Source organism: Centruroides vittatus, unplaced genomic scaffold (genome assembly GCF_030686945.1).
Source record: "Centruroides vittatus isolate TY-2023 unplaced genomic scaffold, ASM3068694v2 scaffold_435, whole genome shotgun sequence".
NCBI classification, from domain to species: Eukaryota; Metazoa; Arthropoda; class Arachnida; order Scorpiones; family Buthidae; genus Centruroides; species Centruroides vittatus.
Genome location: NW_027122708.1, coordinates 723,417 through 742,175, shown reverse-complemented (window position 1 = coordinate 742,175; position 18,759 = coordinate 723,417). Strand labels below are relative to the sequence as shown.

General features: G+C 32.7%; 1 protein-coding gene across 1 annotated transcript; it reads left to right on the top strand.

Moving 5' to 3' along the window:
- The first annotated feature begins 3,368 nt into the window (after positions 1-3,368).
- Positions 3,369-6,702, top strand: LOC136988965 (A-kinase anchor protein 5-like). The gene is made up of 4 exons (XM_067286982.1): positions 3,369-3,417; positions 5,342-5,608; positions 5,677-6,423; positions 6,494-6,702. Exons 1-4 carry the CDS (start codon positions 3,369-3,371, stop codon positions 6,700-6,702), a joined length of 1,272 nt encoding a protein of 423 aa, XP_067143083.1.
- The last annotated feature ends 12,057 nt before the right edge of the window (positions 6,703-18,759 follow it).

The following is an 18,759-nucleotide window of genomic DNA, read 5'->3' as shown; positions in this document are numbered from 1 at the left end:
GAGTTTATTAACGTTCTAGCACCATTCATTATACCATAAATTATTCACTTCAATTTCTGAAGGACTATAACATAAATTAAAAAATTTTTGCAATATATTTTCAAGGTGTTAATTATATAGTAACTTACAATATCTACAGATATGTCTGCATGTAAATAAGCAATGTCATTTAATAAATTATTAAGTAATTAATAAGAGATTAAAAATACACGGACAAAATATCTTTAAATTTTTAATATCAATTTTATATTATAATTGTTCATATATAAGTGATATAAAAATAAAACAGAAAAATATCTTCCTATAAAAAGAAAGATATTTTTCCGTTATTTTTATTTTCTTTTTATTTATACTTTTTTACTTTAATAATTATATTTAATCGTTTCCACTTTTTACTCCCGGTGTTATATATAACAGAGAGGAAAATATGGCAATCGGTCAAAAAATGACCCTCTCCCATGATTTTTACATTTTTGGACTTAGAACACCTCGAAACATCGAGAATTGCAAAATAATTCGGGGGTTATTTTCGTATGTATGGATGTTAGTGTGTATGGGGGAACACGATTTTGTTCATCTTTAAAGCGTATTAACTCGTATGCTTTTTGTCAACAATTTTTGAAATTATGTAGGGAGGTTTGTGTGTTAATGGAATTGATGCTATTAAATTTTGGTGGTTAAAAATTGACGGAGTGGGGAGATAAAGGGGGTCTCTAGTATGGTCAGACTTAATGACGATTTTACTCGTTATTAGTATTTACAATTTTTTTATAAAACCGGTCCCTACTCTCAAAATTAAGCTTTTTGCCATTTTATAATAGTTAAAATTATAAAAAGGTTTTTAAAAATAAAATATGATAACAGATGGGACCACCAAAATTTTAAATGTCGCCGGGAAAGTTGAGTAACTCGTTACTGGTTTATTAACGTATTTAACGTATTAAAATTATCATTTAAATAATTATAATTTTAATACGTTAAAAAATATAATCACATTAAATTTTGTTTTAGTTATTTTATATTAAAATATCAATATTCTACAATAAAACATCACTAAAAAGGAAGATCCACTTTAAAGTGTAGTGATGATCATTCGATAAATTAAACTATTATTACATAACCAGTATAAGTATTCTTAGGGTCCCTGTGTTCCCTGTGTTTATACAGACAATACAGTATAATCGTCATCCATAATGCTGCTGTATAAACAAAACAGCTGATATTTTAATTTGTAGTAACAAATTCATTTTCATTACTTTCTTAGAATTGCATTATCAAATGAAAAAGTCCGAAACAAACATTATTGCAGTTATTATCTTCAAATGTTTCACTCTGTAAAGCAACAGATTATAGATTCACGAGTTATATATTTCAAAAGTAATTTCATAAATTAATATTAAATATCTGTGCTTATTTAATAGGTTCCAATTTTTCAATTTTCCAAAAATATTCTGACAGAAAAATTATTTATAATTTATCACTTTAACAATTTATTTGACATAAAACATTTAGATTAAAAAATAAAATATAAGTTACTATTAATATTCTATATTTCTAATGAAGCTACTTAATTAAATAAGTTTAAATTAATAAATTATTAATTAGAACATGTTTATTATAAATTTAATTAAAATCAAAAATAATTTTATGTAATACCGATTTGTCCTGAGCATAGCACATTTCTGACGTATAAATTTTTACGTAATGATAATATATTATATTAGATGCTTAAACAAATTTAACATAAACTGATTTATTGTGGAGAAATTTTTAAGAAATGATATTAAATAATTTTATTTTCATGTAGAAAGATCCCATTAATATGCAAAAAGACACAAATAATACAGCAAAAGATATTTTTCTTTTCGAAACCTTATTTTTTCACGTTTTGAAATAAATTTTAAATATTTTATCCATAGATAAATTAGATAAAATATATAAAATAAGCAAGTCTCTTACAATTTCTATTATTTCAGTAAAAAACAATTTTATTATATACAGTAGAGAGTCGTTTATCCGAATCAACTGGGGACTGGGGTTGTTCGGATAAGTGATTTGTTCAGATAACCGATTGTGTACGAAAAAATATATTAACCTATCCGATGTTGAAATTTTTCTCCGTTGCGTGTCGCTTCGTGTTGAATTTTCGTCGATTTTAAGCCTAACGAAAATTTTTATAATAATAATCGAGGCTATTGTGTCGTTAAAAATTATTTCTTTATTTTGTACAAACAAAATAAATATATTGAAAAATATAAAAACATAAAACTAGATTTACTTTTAAAGTATAATTATCAAAAATGTTGGATTCAGCACGACACAGTCCGACTGGAAAGCGTTCGGATAACCGATAATTCAAATAACCGGGGTTTGGATAATGACTCTCTACTGTATTTTGATTCTATTTTAATACTGAAAATCAATTTTTGAAGTTCAATAATTTTATATTTAATATGTATTAATTTTTGAAAAAAATAATATAAGTTATACTAATAACTATTTTTATAATTATGTATTTGTCAAAGTTAGTTTACATAATATTTATAGAATATTTTTAAAGTTGTTTTTTTTACAGATTTTATGTATCAAAGTTAAAAGCGAAGATGCTTTACCTAACATCAATTATCATATTATTGAATTGTTTTCAAGAGCAAAGTATGTATATATTAATGCTCGTAAATAATATGTATTTGATTTTTATAAATTAGGGTAGAATCTGCTTAGAGATTAAATTTATATTAAGATTTATTCGAATTGTCATTTGTTTAAAATGTTAACTGATAATAATTGAAAAATTGCATAAAATTTGTTATAAATAAGCATAAAATTGCTCGAGAGAACGAATCGTACAGGAACACACAATTAAGATGGTTATACAGGCTTTTATTGATTTCTGAGGATATGCATTTCGGACCATATGTCCATCATTGGCCTTCTTTTTAATTTTACATCAATGTTGATGTACGAAGGTTATTTTTTTTCAACCTCCACCGACCCAGAATAAAAAAAAAAAAAAAAAAAACAAGAATGAAGAACAAAACCACTTTATTTGTAGAAGGAAGTTGCAGTCTTCAGCTATTTTTCTACATAATTGTCTTCTTGATACAGGCAGACATTGTACCATGACACCAGCTTTTGTATAGCCATGTCGAAGGACGTTGCTGCCAGGCCATTCAGCCAACCTTTAACACTGTCAGTCAGCGGTATACAGTGTGGATGTTGAAATTTGAGGAAACTCCTCACTGAGTTCGGAAATTGCACACCGACGCCTTTCTCGCACCATTTGATCCAATGCGTGAATGGTGCGGGAAATTCAAACAAGGACGTGACAACGATCATGACGAGGACGGTCAAGGGAGAAGTGTATGATGACCGACGATTTGGTGGATAAAGTGGATCAATTGGTGCTAGAAAGGCGTCAGTTCGCGATTTCTGAGTTCAGTGAGGAGTTTCCTCAAATTTCGAAGTCCACACTGTATACCGCTGACTGACAGTGTTAAAGGTTGGCTGAATAGCCTGGCGGCAACGTTCTTCGACATGGCTATACAAAAGCTGGTGTCACAGTATGATGTCTGCCTGTATCGAGAAGACAGTTATGTGGAAAAATAGCTGCACTCACGGCAACCCTATTGCGGTTGCCGTGAGTGTAGCCCGACTTTATGCAACCTGTCGCGAATGGTGGACACAGATGTACCCGTTGATGACGACAGGAGGCTTCGGATGTCACGTGCCATAGCAAACGAGTCCCGATGGGCCATTCGGCGAATCTGCCGGTCTGTGCGCCCTATCGTGCATCTATTTCCTCTCGCAGATGTTCCTGCGAACATCATGTTACATATCACTGGAAGGTGCTTACGTCGTACCAACAAGCTGTCAACTGCGCACATGAACAAACCGAGGCATTTTCTATGCTTCGAAAGTTCGGCTGACGCAAACCGTCGCTAATAGCATGACCCGAGCCGACTGCTGGTCTTTATAGCTTCGAAACTGGTACCACATGACCCGATGCGTACGCAAACTTAATCATTTACTCTCATCAATACATACATTCTGTCACCTCTACCGGTCTTGCAATTTGCATGTGGCTACATGCGTTCACAATTATGTTTATTAGACGCAGACCAGACAGAAAATGGAATCGACTAGTATGGAGGAAGAAAGGGAACTCTGACTTGCACTGCCCTGTAAAATTAAGGTAGTCTGAACCATATTTCTTAAAGCTGTAGATTAATATTTTACCATAAATTTATGTAATGTATTTAATTGTTATTTAAAGAAGAGAAGTATTAAAATAAATATTATAAAGTATTTTACTTTATAATGCAAAAGTTTTGTGTAACTATTTGCGTAGCACGTAATAATGCATAAAAGATTGATGAACAGAACACAACGCCTGTAATAAAAAAAAACTTAAAATAAAATATTAAATAGTTCTTATATACTACTATATTTCTATAATACATACCATATATATACAAATATATATATATATATATATATATATATATATATATATACAGTATATATATATTACAGATGTATATAATCTATTCAATGCAATATGCAATAAAAATACTTTTGCTTCATCATCAGTCACTTTCTATTTTTACTTTCACGACTGTTATATATAACAGGGAGGAAAGTATGGCGATTTGTCAAAATATGACCTCCCCCATAATTTTAAAATTTTTGGACGTAGGACATCTTGAGACGCCGAGAAATGCAAAAAAATTCGAGGGTAATTTCTGTATGTAGACCTATGGATGTTAGTGCGTATGTGTATATGCGGGGCATGATTTTTTCACCGTGTTTGAAGCTTAATAACTCCTGTGATTTTTGTCGAAATTTTCTGAAATTTTGCAGGAAGATTTGTGTCTTAGGGGATTGATGCTATTAAATTTTGATAGTTAAAGGTCGAGGGGTGAGGAGATAGAGGTGATTGTATTATATCTCGAGTAGGGTCGGACTTAATGACGATTTTACTTGTAATTAGCATCTACAATTTTTATAAAACCCATCCTTACCCTCAAAATTAAGTTCTTTTGCCATTTTATAACAATTAAAAACATAAAAAGTCTTTAAAATGAAAAATTGTAACACATGGCGCCAACAAATGTTGCCAGAAAAGTTAATCAACTCGTTGCTTAACTTTTTATTCTAAAGTTATTTTTAAGAATCACGTTTTCCTAAAATAATATTTTTTATTGTGATAATATAATGCTATATAAAACTTGAAGCAGTTGAAAATGAAAAATTTGTAATGAAAAATCCTTAAATTTCAAATTTAAAAATTCGTGTAAATTAATATTTTAGTATGTTAAAATTATAATATATTTTTCAGTTGTTTGTCACGAAAATGATCAAGTACGATTATACAAGAATAATCCTTCAAATAACTTTAAGAATTTTAATGCCCGTATTGATCCCGCACTTTTGGCTGGAGCAATAGGACAAGCCGAACAGCGTGTCAGCCCAGCACTTTTGGCTGCTGCAACAGGACAAGCCGAACAACGTATTGACCCCGCTCTTTTAGCTGGAGCAATAGGACAAGCCGAACAGCGTGTCAGCCCAGCACTTTTGGCTGCAGCAACAAGACAAGCCGAACAACGTATTGACCCCGCTCTTTTAGCTGGAGCAATAGGACAAGCCGAACAACGTATTGACCCGCTCTTTTAGCTGGAGCAATAGGACAAGCCGAACAGCGTGTCAGCCCAGCACTTTTGGCTGCAGCAACAAGACAAGCCGAACAACGTATTGACCCCGCTCTTTTAGCTGGAGCAATAGGACAAGCCGAACAGCGTGTCAGCCCAGCACTTTTGGCTGCAGCAACAAGACAAGCCGAACAACGTATTGACCCCGCTCTTTTAGCTGGAGCAATAGAACAAGCCGAACAACGTATTGACCCCGCTCTTTTAGCTGGAGCAATAGGACAAGCCGAACAACGTATTGACCCCGCTCTTTTAGCTGGAGCAATAGGACAAGCCGAACAGCGTGTCAGCCCAGCACTTTTGGCTGCAGCAACAAGACAAGCCGAACAACGTATTGACCCCGCTCTTTTAGCTGGAGCAATAGGACAAGCCAAACAACGTATTGACCCCGCTTTTTTAGCTGGAGCAATAGGACAAGCCGAACAGCGTGTCAGCCCAGCACTTTTGGCTGCAGCAACAAGACAAGCCGAACAACGTATTGACCCCGCTCTTTTAGCTGGAGCAATAGGACAAGCCGAACAACGTATTGACCCCGCTCTTTTAGCTGGAGCAATAGGACAAGCCGAACAGCGTGTCAGCCCAGCACTTTTGGCTGCAGCAACAAGACAAGCCGAACAACGTATTGACCCCGCTCTTTTAGCTGGAGCAATAGGACAAGCCGAACAGCGTGTCAGCCCAGCACTTTTGGCTGCAGCAACAAGACAAGCCGAACAACGTATTGACCCCGCTCTTTTAGCTGGAGCAATAGAGACAAGCCGAACAACGTATTGACCCCGCTCTTTTAGCTGGAGCAATAGGACAAGCCGAACAGCGTGTCAGCCCAGCACTTTTGGCTGCAGCAATAAGACAAGCCGAACAACGTATTGACCCCGCTCTTTTAGCTGGAGCAATAGGACAAGCCAAACAGCGTGTCAGCCCAGCACTTTTGGCTGCAGCGACAGGACAAGCCGAACAACGTGTTGACCCCGCTCTTTTAGCTGCAGCAACGGGATAAGCAGAAGAATTACCTTATCCGTGTAGATTTGCCAATGGGAAATAAGAACATGATATCAGAAATAATATTTGTAATTTATAAATAAAGTATTTTACTCTAACATTCTCTTGGATCCTTAAACTAATTTAAAATTTCTAAGATTACGAAATTTTTTGAAATATACCAATTTTTATAAAATCTCAAACACTTTTTAATATATTTGGAATTTATAAGAATTTATATATTTAAAATTCAAGTAAAAAATAATAAAACTAAGACCACAGAATCAAATTTCCTATTGATAAATTTGATATTTATTAAATATTTCGATGACTTATCTAATAAAGAAAACCAGGGGATCGGAAGTGTTATCCTTAATACTTAAAAATAAACAATGATAAAATTACATTGTTCTTTCGTTTATTTCGCGTTATGTGACTATTATTATACAAAATTAATTGTATTGCACACGGAACAATTGCTTGAAAAAAATGTAAAAGATTAAGTAAAATGTAACAGTATGGAACCATGTTCGTTCTGCCCAGAGTGCTGTGGTTATGTCTGAATGTTGTTAGTCTATGTTAAAAATTGAAGAATTACAATATAAGTACAAGAATGTACAGTCCAAAGTGCAATATTAAAGAAATAGCAGTGCGTATAACGCTTAACATTAACTTTTTTGACTTACCATAAGATCGATTTATCATTTTTATTTTTTATAAACACGTTTTTATGATGTTACAAAACGCAAGAACAAACTCCTGTTTCCCTTCCTATAACTCCCTCATCAATTTAGCGTTACGTAATACTTGAACAGCTTTTACAAACTGGATAATTAAAAAAAACAATACGTTTGTGATATTAAATAAAAAATTATAAATACATAAATGAACACCGAACTAAAGATGTCAATTATTACGGACTTTTCGTAGTACGCGATTTTCAGTAGGACACAAAGCATCTACCAAAAAAATTATAAAGTGTCCATTTATAATTAAAGTAATTTGAATTATTTTTGATTCTGAAAATTTTATTTTCAAAATATTCCAATATAAAGAAAATTCAACATTACTTTAAATTTAATAAGTTTTATTGTAAAATAATGGTCGTTAGAATTCAATTACATGTTTTATAAAAATACACACCATAAAGTAATTGTAATTCCAATTAAAACAATATTATTGAAATTCTCTCTCTCTCTCTCTCTCTCTCTCTCTCTCTCTCTCTCTCTCTCTCTCTTTTTTTTTTTAACTTTCCCGGCTATTATTACATCCCATAAAAAACTGGTGGGACCAGGTAGAAAAAGTAGAGCTCAACAGTAACAGCTAAATAAAGGAAACTTTTGAAAATTGTGGAATAAGAATAGTGGAATCAGAATTTGACAGAGCGAATAAAGTGCACATTAAACAGACTACAACTACAAGTAGTTTTGAAGGAAGCAGTCATCATGATAATAAATAGGAAAAATAAGCATCGTCACAGAAAAAGACTTCGAGCTTTACTTTGTGCCTTGAAGTCGTTGTACTACATTAATTTGGTTGAACGTTAAAACATCTTTAAGCAGTATCGGCGAAGGAAGTTCGGGGCATTGAAAAAATATATATATATATACAATACAGGGTGCATAGGAAAGTCCCTTTAACCGGAAAATACTTGCGAACGGAGAAAGCTACAGCTTTGGAAGTGAGGTAACGGTATAGTAAAGCAACTACGCCCGACCTAATGCAAACGACAGCAGTGCCCCTAGTGGCGAAATTTGGAAGATAGGCAGCGCAAATCGAAAACGAAAACAGATAGAGCAAACTTTCCAATTAGGAAGTTTTAGAGCATCAATTAATTAGTACGAAACGACATGTGGTTTACACGGATAAGATAAATTGTTGCCTGTATACCCAAAAATGTCCAAATGTGATGCACGCCATTTTGCGTAAACGTTTGAAAGGAATAGCCATAGGTATGAAGAAATACGCACAATTTATTGCATAAAATACGTATTTACGTCAATACAGTTTGATAACATCACACAAAAAACAACGGAAAGGCAAACTGTCATACAGTGATAAGTTAATGTCGAGTATGTTTGAAAAGTTTGCCATTGCTCACGATACACACGTGCATTCGTGAGAGTAATTCTGCATGCACATTTCTCAGCATGGAAGGTGTCACACTATTGCAAGCATCTGTAATACGACGACATACATCCAGCAGACTTGTATGTGGATCTATGGAGAGTCTCATGGAGAGTCTCCATACCTGATAAATATCTACCAATTTCTTGACACAGTTAGGTATAGATTTTTTAGGTATTCTAGCTTTTTCCCGAAATATGATACACTCGCGTATTACAAGATTTACGCTTTCACTCACAATTTAACTTCGTGAATGTTAAAAAACAAAACTGCGAGTACTTGTCGATTTTACGGTAATTTTGCACCCGTGATTTGGTGGTGTATCTCTCGAACTAAGAAAATATGTTTTTTAGTGCTTTGTAATTCCACTGACATCTTCAAAAAAAAACTATATGTGTTAATAGCCCGACAAATTGTGTTAGAATGGCGAACAAAGCGAATACGTGCACTTCTCTAGCATCATATGTATGGAAATGATTCGATGCAAGTCGGCACGGGTTCTAGTGATCAATATGAGGTGAAATTTATTGTGGGAGTATTTAAGTATAAAATAAACAAAACTAGGCCCTATGCGTTAGGAAAAAAAAATTCGAAAAATAAGGAACACCCTAATATATATATATATATATATAATATGAATTTTCAGGATAAGTATAATTAATACAATATTTTAGAACTCTTTGTTTTTAGTAGTCTACGATAGTCCAACATATGTAAAAGTGGTGTCAAAAATTGACAATATTAGGAAAGTAGATGAACAAAGAAACGGGCTATTGTCTTTCTTTACTATTGTCGACGCTGATGTAGTAAGATGGGACGACAGACGTTCCATGTTACTACATTAGCACTTGTGCAATTTCAAGCAAATAGTTGACCTTTCACAAGAACGTTTTCATAAATGTCTGATCTAGTAAATGGAGAGCCTTAGATCTATCCCCAGAACATTAATCTAAAAATAATATCATTTTATACTTGCTATGTTTCTCGTCATAATTTACTACATAACAATTTAACTAATTTTTTAAGCGATTACGATTAAATGTATTGTTTATATTGACACCATGAACATTCTGTCAAGTAATTGATAGAATTGTTTATATATTAAAATAATTTAACTTACTTGGAGTATTCATTTTCTGAAAAAAACAATTCGCACTCAAAAGAGAGCAACCGACAAGAATCGCCTTGGATAAACAATTTGCTTTGACAATTGTCAAATTATTGATAATATTATTAATTCATATTTACCGTTAACGTAATAATGGAAAACCGATTGATGTACGAGAAAAAGCGTATGACGCTCGCACTAATCAGTTAATTGCTCGTTACAGTCGGAAAACGATTATAAATATACTGTATCTGAGATTTATCAGTTTTTCACATTTATTCCTGTTGCGTGATTTTGCTGTAAATACGATATCCAAATCCCAAATTTAATACTTTTCGAGGGCGTAGCGCAATGCAACGCGTTACCCAAATGACATAAATATTTGATAAATAAAATTAATTACCGCACATCCAGGCTATATAACTGGATGATAAAAAGTTCTTAGAAGACAAGCAATTCAATATCATCAAAACAATTCAATATTATCTGTACAAAGATTGCTTTCATTGAGGGATTAAAAAATTGTTTCTACAGTCAACTGGATAGCTGCAGCGACTTAGCTTCGGCTCGCTGATGGTTCGGGTTCAAATCAGAAAAGCCAGGTCTCATTAGAACAGTTGTAACCTGGATTTTTCATGAGTACTAGCAGTCTCACATGATTGATATGATTTTCATCCAAAGGAGATGGTCAACATCAGTTCAACAGTGTCGAACCTTTCAGGGAGCCGACATAGATTCTGATCACAGCTTAATCATTGCAAACATAAAGATAAAACTGAAGAGGAAACTTAATGCACATTTCCAAAAGAAAGGAGACATTTCAAATCTAAAAGATGAGAAAACGGAGCATATATAGAAATGCACTTGAGAAGAAGATAAAAACCCTACACAAGTTGGAAGAGCTAGACACAAGAGTGGAAGAAATAACAAAGGCAATAAGAGAAGCAATTGAGCAGACCCTACCAGAAGAGGAAAAAATCAACAAGAAATGGATCACACAAGTGACCCTAAAGCTTGTCCAAGAGAAAAGAGTTCTTAGGCTTAGAAGAGACATTTCTGAAGAGTTGGAAAAACAGTATAAGGTAAAGTGCAATGAAGTGAAAAAAACAGTTAGGATGGATAAAGCAAAAGGGCTAGAGGATCAGTGTAAAAACAGGAAAATATTATGGAGAATGTAAGACTAGAGAAGTATATAAGATGATCAGAAATGTCAACCAGAAATGAAAACCAAAGCAAATAACAATCAAAGATGAGAAAGGAGAGGTTTTAGTGGAAGGGTGGAAGTCCTACAGAGGTGGACAAGTTATTGCTCTGAACTATACAAGGAAACATTAGATACAGATGTATTAGAGAATCTAGTAGATGAATTAAGGAAGACATCGCCACCAGGTGTTGAAAATGAAAATGATATTATGAGGGAGGAAGTTGAAAGGGCAGTGAAACGGTTAAAAGACAACAAGAGTTCCGGACATGACAAAATCACAGGAGAAATGATTAAGCATGGAAGAGAAAGCTTAATTGACGAGATACATCAAGTGTGCTATGAGGTATGGAAACAAGGAAAGATACCTAAAGAATGGGCAAAATCAGTATTGGTGACAATACATAAGAAAGACAGCAGTTAGAGTGCAAAAATTATAGAACGATTGCCCTAACAAGCCACATAGGAAAAATTCTGATGATGATCGTAAAGGAGAGACTAAGTAGTTTAATGGGAGAACACTTAGCAGATGAACAGGCAGGTTTCAGGAAAGACAGAAGTACAGTCAAACCTGTTTTTATGCGGGGGATAGGGACCGCATTAAAAAAAACGCATTAAAAAAAATCTCACGAAACTTCACGAATGGCTGTAAATAATAGTTTTCGCAACACAATTAAAAAAATAATTTTTTTATGCGGTCAATAGGGACCGCATAAAAGAAGTCTCACGTAGAAAATAACTCAAAACCATACGAAATAAAATTTATTGACAACAGATGTCAGCACTTGAATGCATCGTCTGGTCTATCGTCTGTTTTACATATTTTTGTCCAGGTGGTGTTTTGTTGACTTAAAAAGTAAATTATTTCATTTTTCGCATATTCATGCAATAATATTACTATAATAAGTGCATTTATGCTACAATAAGTTTATTTAGCTATAATAAGTCAACGTGAGACATGACAAATCGCACGAGACTAGTCGCCAACTATACCGCACAAATTAAAAATTCGCATTAAAAAAATCGCACAAATAAAAATCGCACATAAAAAGAGCGCATAAAAACAGGTTTGACTGTACAGTGCAGCAGATACTTGCATTATGGCTATTAGCTGAAAAGGCAAGAAGAAAGCAGAAAAAACATCTATTCCTGCTTTGTGGACTTTCAGAAGGCATTCGACAGCATAGACCAAAAAGCCACCCTGGCAGTGCTAAAATCTTACGGAGTGGATCATAAACTAATAAACCTGCTAAGTTATATTAATGATAATGCAGAAGCAGCTGTGAGATTACGTGGGGAGCTAGGAAACTGGTTCAAACCAAAAAGAGGCACCAGACAGGGAAATCCTATATCCTCAACCATCTTCATAAGTCTCTTAGAAAGAGTCATGGATAAAATGATGCAAGAGATGCAGGGACATCAGTTCACGGTTTAAAATTCAATAACCTGAGATTTGCAGATGATATAGTTATCATTGAAGAAAGTGAAGAACAACTAAAGAAAACATTACGTCTGCTTAATGAAGAAGGAAAAAGATATGGACTGACTATCAATAGTGAAAAACTAAGACAATGATATTTGGTGATAAAAACATGACAAGAAATATTCTAGTAGATGGGATAGGAATTGAAAATGTAGTGAGCTTTACATATTTAGGAAGCAAACTAACTTATAATCTGGATTGAAAAAAAGAAATAGAAATTAGAATAGCCGAGGCAAAAACAAATTTGAAAGCAATGGACAAAATCTGGAAAAGTAAAGCAATTAGTTTGAAGACAAAATTAAAAGTATTGAACAGCTGCATCTTCTGCGTGCTGTATGCCTGGGAGACATGGGTAATACCACAGAAGATTCCACAAAAGATGTGGAAAGAAAAATATTAGCATTTGAAAGACACTGTTACAGAAAGATCTTACAAATAGGATGGATGCAGAAAGTCACAAACGAATAACTTTATAATAGGATATATATGAAAAAGAATCTCTTACAAAAGTTATAGAACCAAAACTTCAACTGTTTGGACACACCTCAAGAATGAATGAAAACAGAAAAATTAAGACTTTATGGTATTATGGACGGATCCAACAAAAGAGGCAGATCATATAAAGAATAGATTGATGACGTGAAGAAGTGGTGTGAAGCGAATGTATGGGAATTGAGAAAATCGGCAATGGATAGAGAGAAATAGAAAAAAATAGTGGAAAAGGAATCAGACACGAACAGGCGATGAGACCAGGGTTGGTGGTGGTGATGATGATGATGATGATGATGATGATGATGATGATGACTAGCAGTCTCTGAAACTTTAACTGATATTGGGAATCTGTCTCCTCGGAATTCTGCTATCGCTGAATCTACTTGAAAAATCTGCGACTGCTTTTATTAATATTCAGATCCATAAGAACAGTTGCAGCTTATGTGGGCTGGGGGCCAGATGTGTTGGACCCGTCCCTCAACATTCAGTACATCCCGGCACAAAGAGCCTTTTAGACCTAAGTGCTGGGCGATTGCCCCTACAAAACATAAGAACATTTTTTCTCTGCACTGTGTACACATGCTAATATTTTCACATTAAAACTGAGAAGCTGACTGAGATAATAAATATTTATTTTTGTAAAAATATATTATTTAATACAATTTAAAGATAAATATAGGATGGTAGCTCCATTATCAAAACTCCAAATTATCCGAAACGGTTTTAAAAAAAGTCTATAACGCCTATAACGTGCAAATTTTTAAATTACTTAAAATTAAAAATAATAAAAATTTTCTGTAAAATGTTATTATTTTATTGTCATTTAAAAATTTTTCGTCATTAAAGAAATTATTTTATTTTATAACATAATTATATCCACGAAAACTTTATACAGATGGAAAAGAGGCGTGCTTAATGTAGTTTTAAGTTCTACATATATTAAAAAATTTTGTAATTTATTAAATCATTTTAAAATAAATGGTTAAGTATACACAGCATTGGTTACCAAAATTATTTTAATGCCAAAATCATTATTTTTATGTAATTTATTATGAATTAAATTTTATATTATAGTTTAATAATGTATAATTGCTAGCCAAATGTTTTTCAATAAAATAATTTCACAAAATTACAATAATTATTGTATTCCATAACCAATCGTATGGCTTCTTTGGCATAATTGTTTTATATACTTTTTGAAAATTATGTATAAATACAATCAGTTGTTTCTCTCAAGTAAGAGAAATACGAAGTAGTAAGTATATTATAAATAGATATTTCGCTTTTGAAATCAATGCTACAAAACTTATTCGATTATTCATGAAATTTTTTATAAAGCATTACTAAATTCTACAGAATTATGTTTTGTTATTGTAATAAGGAATAGAAAAATTCAGACATTTTAATAATTGCGGGAAAAATTAATTTTCCTTTATGATTTCTGAAGATAAAAATCTTTAAATAGTTTAGAAAATAATTAAAATGTAATATGCAACGTTACTTCCATAATTGAGTCATCACATTAATAATAGTCTATAAGTTTTAATAAGTAATGATTAGGACATGTTAGACTATAATTAAAACTTTCTATGTTTTCGGTTATATTATAGAATTATAAAATGAATTTTAAAAATAGTTTGAAACAATTCGAATATTTTTATATAGCTTGTGTATTATTAATTTTTCGTAAATATTATTTTTCTCGTGTAACAAACCATAACGACTTTAAGACAATTTCTTGCATTCCACTTCCTGTTGTTTTCATTTTTGGCGCTTCTGCATGTTCGCAATAAAGAGGGCCTTTTTAAATTAATCATACCCATTTTTCGTCATTAAAGAAATCATTGTAGGGCAAAGGGCACCACCGCGTGACCTTCGCCCTCTGACCTCACTTTGCTCCCGAACTCCAACGAAGAGAGACAGCTTTTCACTTCACGTTGGTTAATCTTTCGAGTTGACAGCCGTGCCGATCTTAAATTCGTATTATATCTCAACACTTGTAAATATCGCGTAGTCGATCCAAATAAAGTATATTATTTGCCAGGGTCATTTCTCAGTTAATTTTTACCGGAAGAACAAAAGACGTGGACATCATGGACAAGGTAGGACGTGCCACGTACGGATTTTAGCCACGCCACTAAAGACGTTATATTAGGGTTGTCGTTACATCCGATGACGTTATAATCGGGATAAACTGTATATTGTTTGTGAAGAATAAAAAAATAATTTCGGACGATACAATAGCCACGATTATTTTTTTCAAAAACGAGGAATTTTCGTTAGGCATCGACAAAAATTCAACTCGGCCCGACACTCAACAGAAAAAAATTTCGACATGGATAAGTTAATTTTACGGAAAATGCATCGTGGACGACCTCGTGGACTTGGCCTGCAAAGGTTGAATGATCGCGCTCAAAACCAGCGATACCAAAGAAGATTGGAGAAAGAGAACGAGACCCGCTTGAGAGTCAGTGAGTCCGCTTAGTAGTGAGTCTCGGAGACATAGTCTTGTCCCAAATATGGCTTTGCCGTTTTGCTTGTTTTTTTTATATTTTAAATAACCCTCTTACTTTGTTTTTAATGCAATTATTTGTAGGCCCTATACTTTTACAAACTGGCGGAAAAATAATTGAGAAATATAAAAGTATATATATATATATTCATATATATTTTCATTATATTTTTCAATATATATATATATATATATATATATAGACAGCCATCATATAGCCATCAGCCCAGCCATCTATAGACATCATATATATATATATATATATGATGTCTATAGATGGCTGGGCTGGGCGTTAAGAAGCATATGCAGAACGCAGTTTAAGAAAAAATACGAAGAGCTTCTTATGACATATAATAACGTATATTTTAATACGATACATAAAACATTACAAAACGAAGAACACTAAACAAATCATCTTGGTACTAATTATTAAATGGATATTAATCGTCTTGAAGCAGACACGTCGTTCGTGCTACGTCGTTGCTTCTTTTTTTCTTTTCTCTAACGGTTCGTCTTTTTTCCGCCTGCGCAGGATGCGCAGGCGAAAAAAAAAGACTCGACACCCGACTCGACCAAGTCATATCAGCGTGGGTGACGGGCACCACATATATATTATAATTAATTATAATTATTTGCTTTTTATCCTATTTTATAATTAATATTCTTAATAGCTACTTTTGAATTTGCTATCAATTTATAGGGCTTATCAGACCACCGTTTTCAATTGGAAAGTTCACTGAGATTTCATTAAATAAATATGTACATTTCGGGCCTATTACTTGGTTTATCTCAAGTGTTCTTGTCTTTTCCAAATTGTACTTGACATTAAATAGCATTTTGAGAGCATATTCAAAAGCATCTGTTAAAATCGAATATATATCTTTAAATAGTTTATCAAAACTATCAAAAAATATAACAATATTATTTCAAATTTATGCAAGGATCGATCATTTTATTTTAAATATTATTAAAATATTAATAAAACAAAATTAATTTTTTTTAAATTTTAGAAAATGCTAATTTAATTTTTCTTACTTAATTTATTTACAGAAATTCGTTAAGATATGGAGAGATTTTCATACATTTTTATCTTCCTAATTACTGGCAATCTTTCCCTAAATGAAAGTAAGTTTTATTAAAGAAAATTTTAAATTTGCTTGTTCAAAATATAATAAAATTGATTTTATTATTATATTTATAAGTTATACATCTTCTGTAATATTTCTGAAAACTGTTGGGAAATTCGTAGCTAATTGTTTTAACATAGCTACTCAATGTTTTCCTGTCTCTGTATCTCTTCAGTAGATCATTAGCGCATTTTTTAATCATTTATCCAGATTGCTCTGATCTTTTCTTTGCTTACAACCAGACGCAAGACCCATTAACACTTACTTCGGGATGCTAACCGCTCATTCAACATGACCAAGAATTATTTATGAGAAATAAATTGTATTAAATAAAGTTATATCTTAAGTGATTTGGTATTTTGTATATAATATGTATTCGCTTTACCGTATTATAATAAATGGAATAGTACAGTAAATGTATGCAACTATTATAATATAGGCTATGATAGTAATAAATTTCTCTAATTTAAATAACTCAAAACAGGTATTTGAATTTCTCTTTGTATCAGTAAAATGCAATTCGTTTAAATGGAAGGTAAATATTGCCTACAAGATATTCTAATCGAACGTAATTATGACTCATATTTTGAGAGTTGCATTCTGTCATATTTTCAGTACATTTCTTCGTCAGTCAGATTACCTTTCTAAAAATTAAATTATAGGATTTGTATACTTCATTTATTTTATTCTATCCATTTTATAAAAACTATCACTTAAAATACTCTGTATTCTTATAACAAGATTAATATATACTTATTATATATATATAGGTTGGGCGAAGAAGAAAGATGGTTAGATAAATGGGATGGAGACTCAAAACGAGGAGAAATGTACGACAAATGGGGAAAGGAATCAGAAAGAATGTTGGACAAATGGGGTGACTCAAAACGTGGAGAAATGTACGACAAATCGGGACAGGAATCAGAAAGAAAAATGACTGATGAAGACTCAAAACGAGGAGAAATGTACGACAAATGGGGACAGGAATCAGAAAGATGGTTGGATAAATGGGATGGAGACTCAAAACGAGGAGAAATGTACGACAAATGGGGACAGGAATCAGAAAGATGGTTGGATAAATGGGATGGAGACTCAAAACGTGGAGAAATGTATGACAAATGGGGACAGGAATCAGAAAGATGGTTGGATAAATGGGATGGAGACTCAAAACGTGGAGAAATGTATGACAAATGGGGACAGGAATCAGAAAGAAAAATGACTGATGAAGACTCAAAACGAGGAGAAATGTACGACAAATGGGGAAAGGAATCAGAAAGAATGTTGGACAAATGGGGTGACTCAAAACGAGGAGAAATGTACGACAAATGGGGACAGGAATCAGAAAAATGGTTGGATAAATGGGATGGAGACTCAAAACGAGGAGAAATGTACGACAAATGGGGTGACTCAAAACGTGGAGAAATGTATGACAAATGAGGTGACTCAAAACGAGGAGAAATGTATGACAAATGGGGGCAGGAATCAGAAAGAAAAATAAATCGATAAAAACTGAGATTAAGAATCTAAAATTTTACTGAACATTTCATATTTAGTCAATGTAGATTAATTAGACGAAAAAAATAGAAATACATGTATTTCTAATTTTTCCGTGGAGATAATTTTGTTATGTGTAAATAATGACATTGATATATCAATATAATAACATTGGTATATCCAGTGAATCTTCTTGTAGCTATAACACTTTACGTGATTGATTTTCCACAAAAACTAAGTACAGTTAAATATTTAGGTAACAAGCCTTTACTTGGATAATAATTGATAGTAAAATGTTTCTCATACAAAACTTCATTCTTGTCGGGCTTTTAAAGTGATTTTATCTTTGGTTTTACACATTTTATTGTTATTCTCCATTTTTAAATCATTCTGGATCTTTTAAAAAATGTGTGGTTCTTTTTTCTCTTTGTATTCAGATGTGCAATAATAAAAAAAGCATTAAACAATAAACTTTATCACCACCATTAACTTACAGACTTACCTTTTCAGAGAGCCCATAATGAAAGAGTGG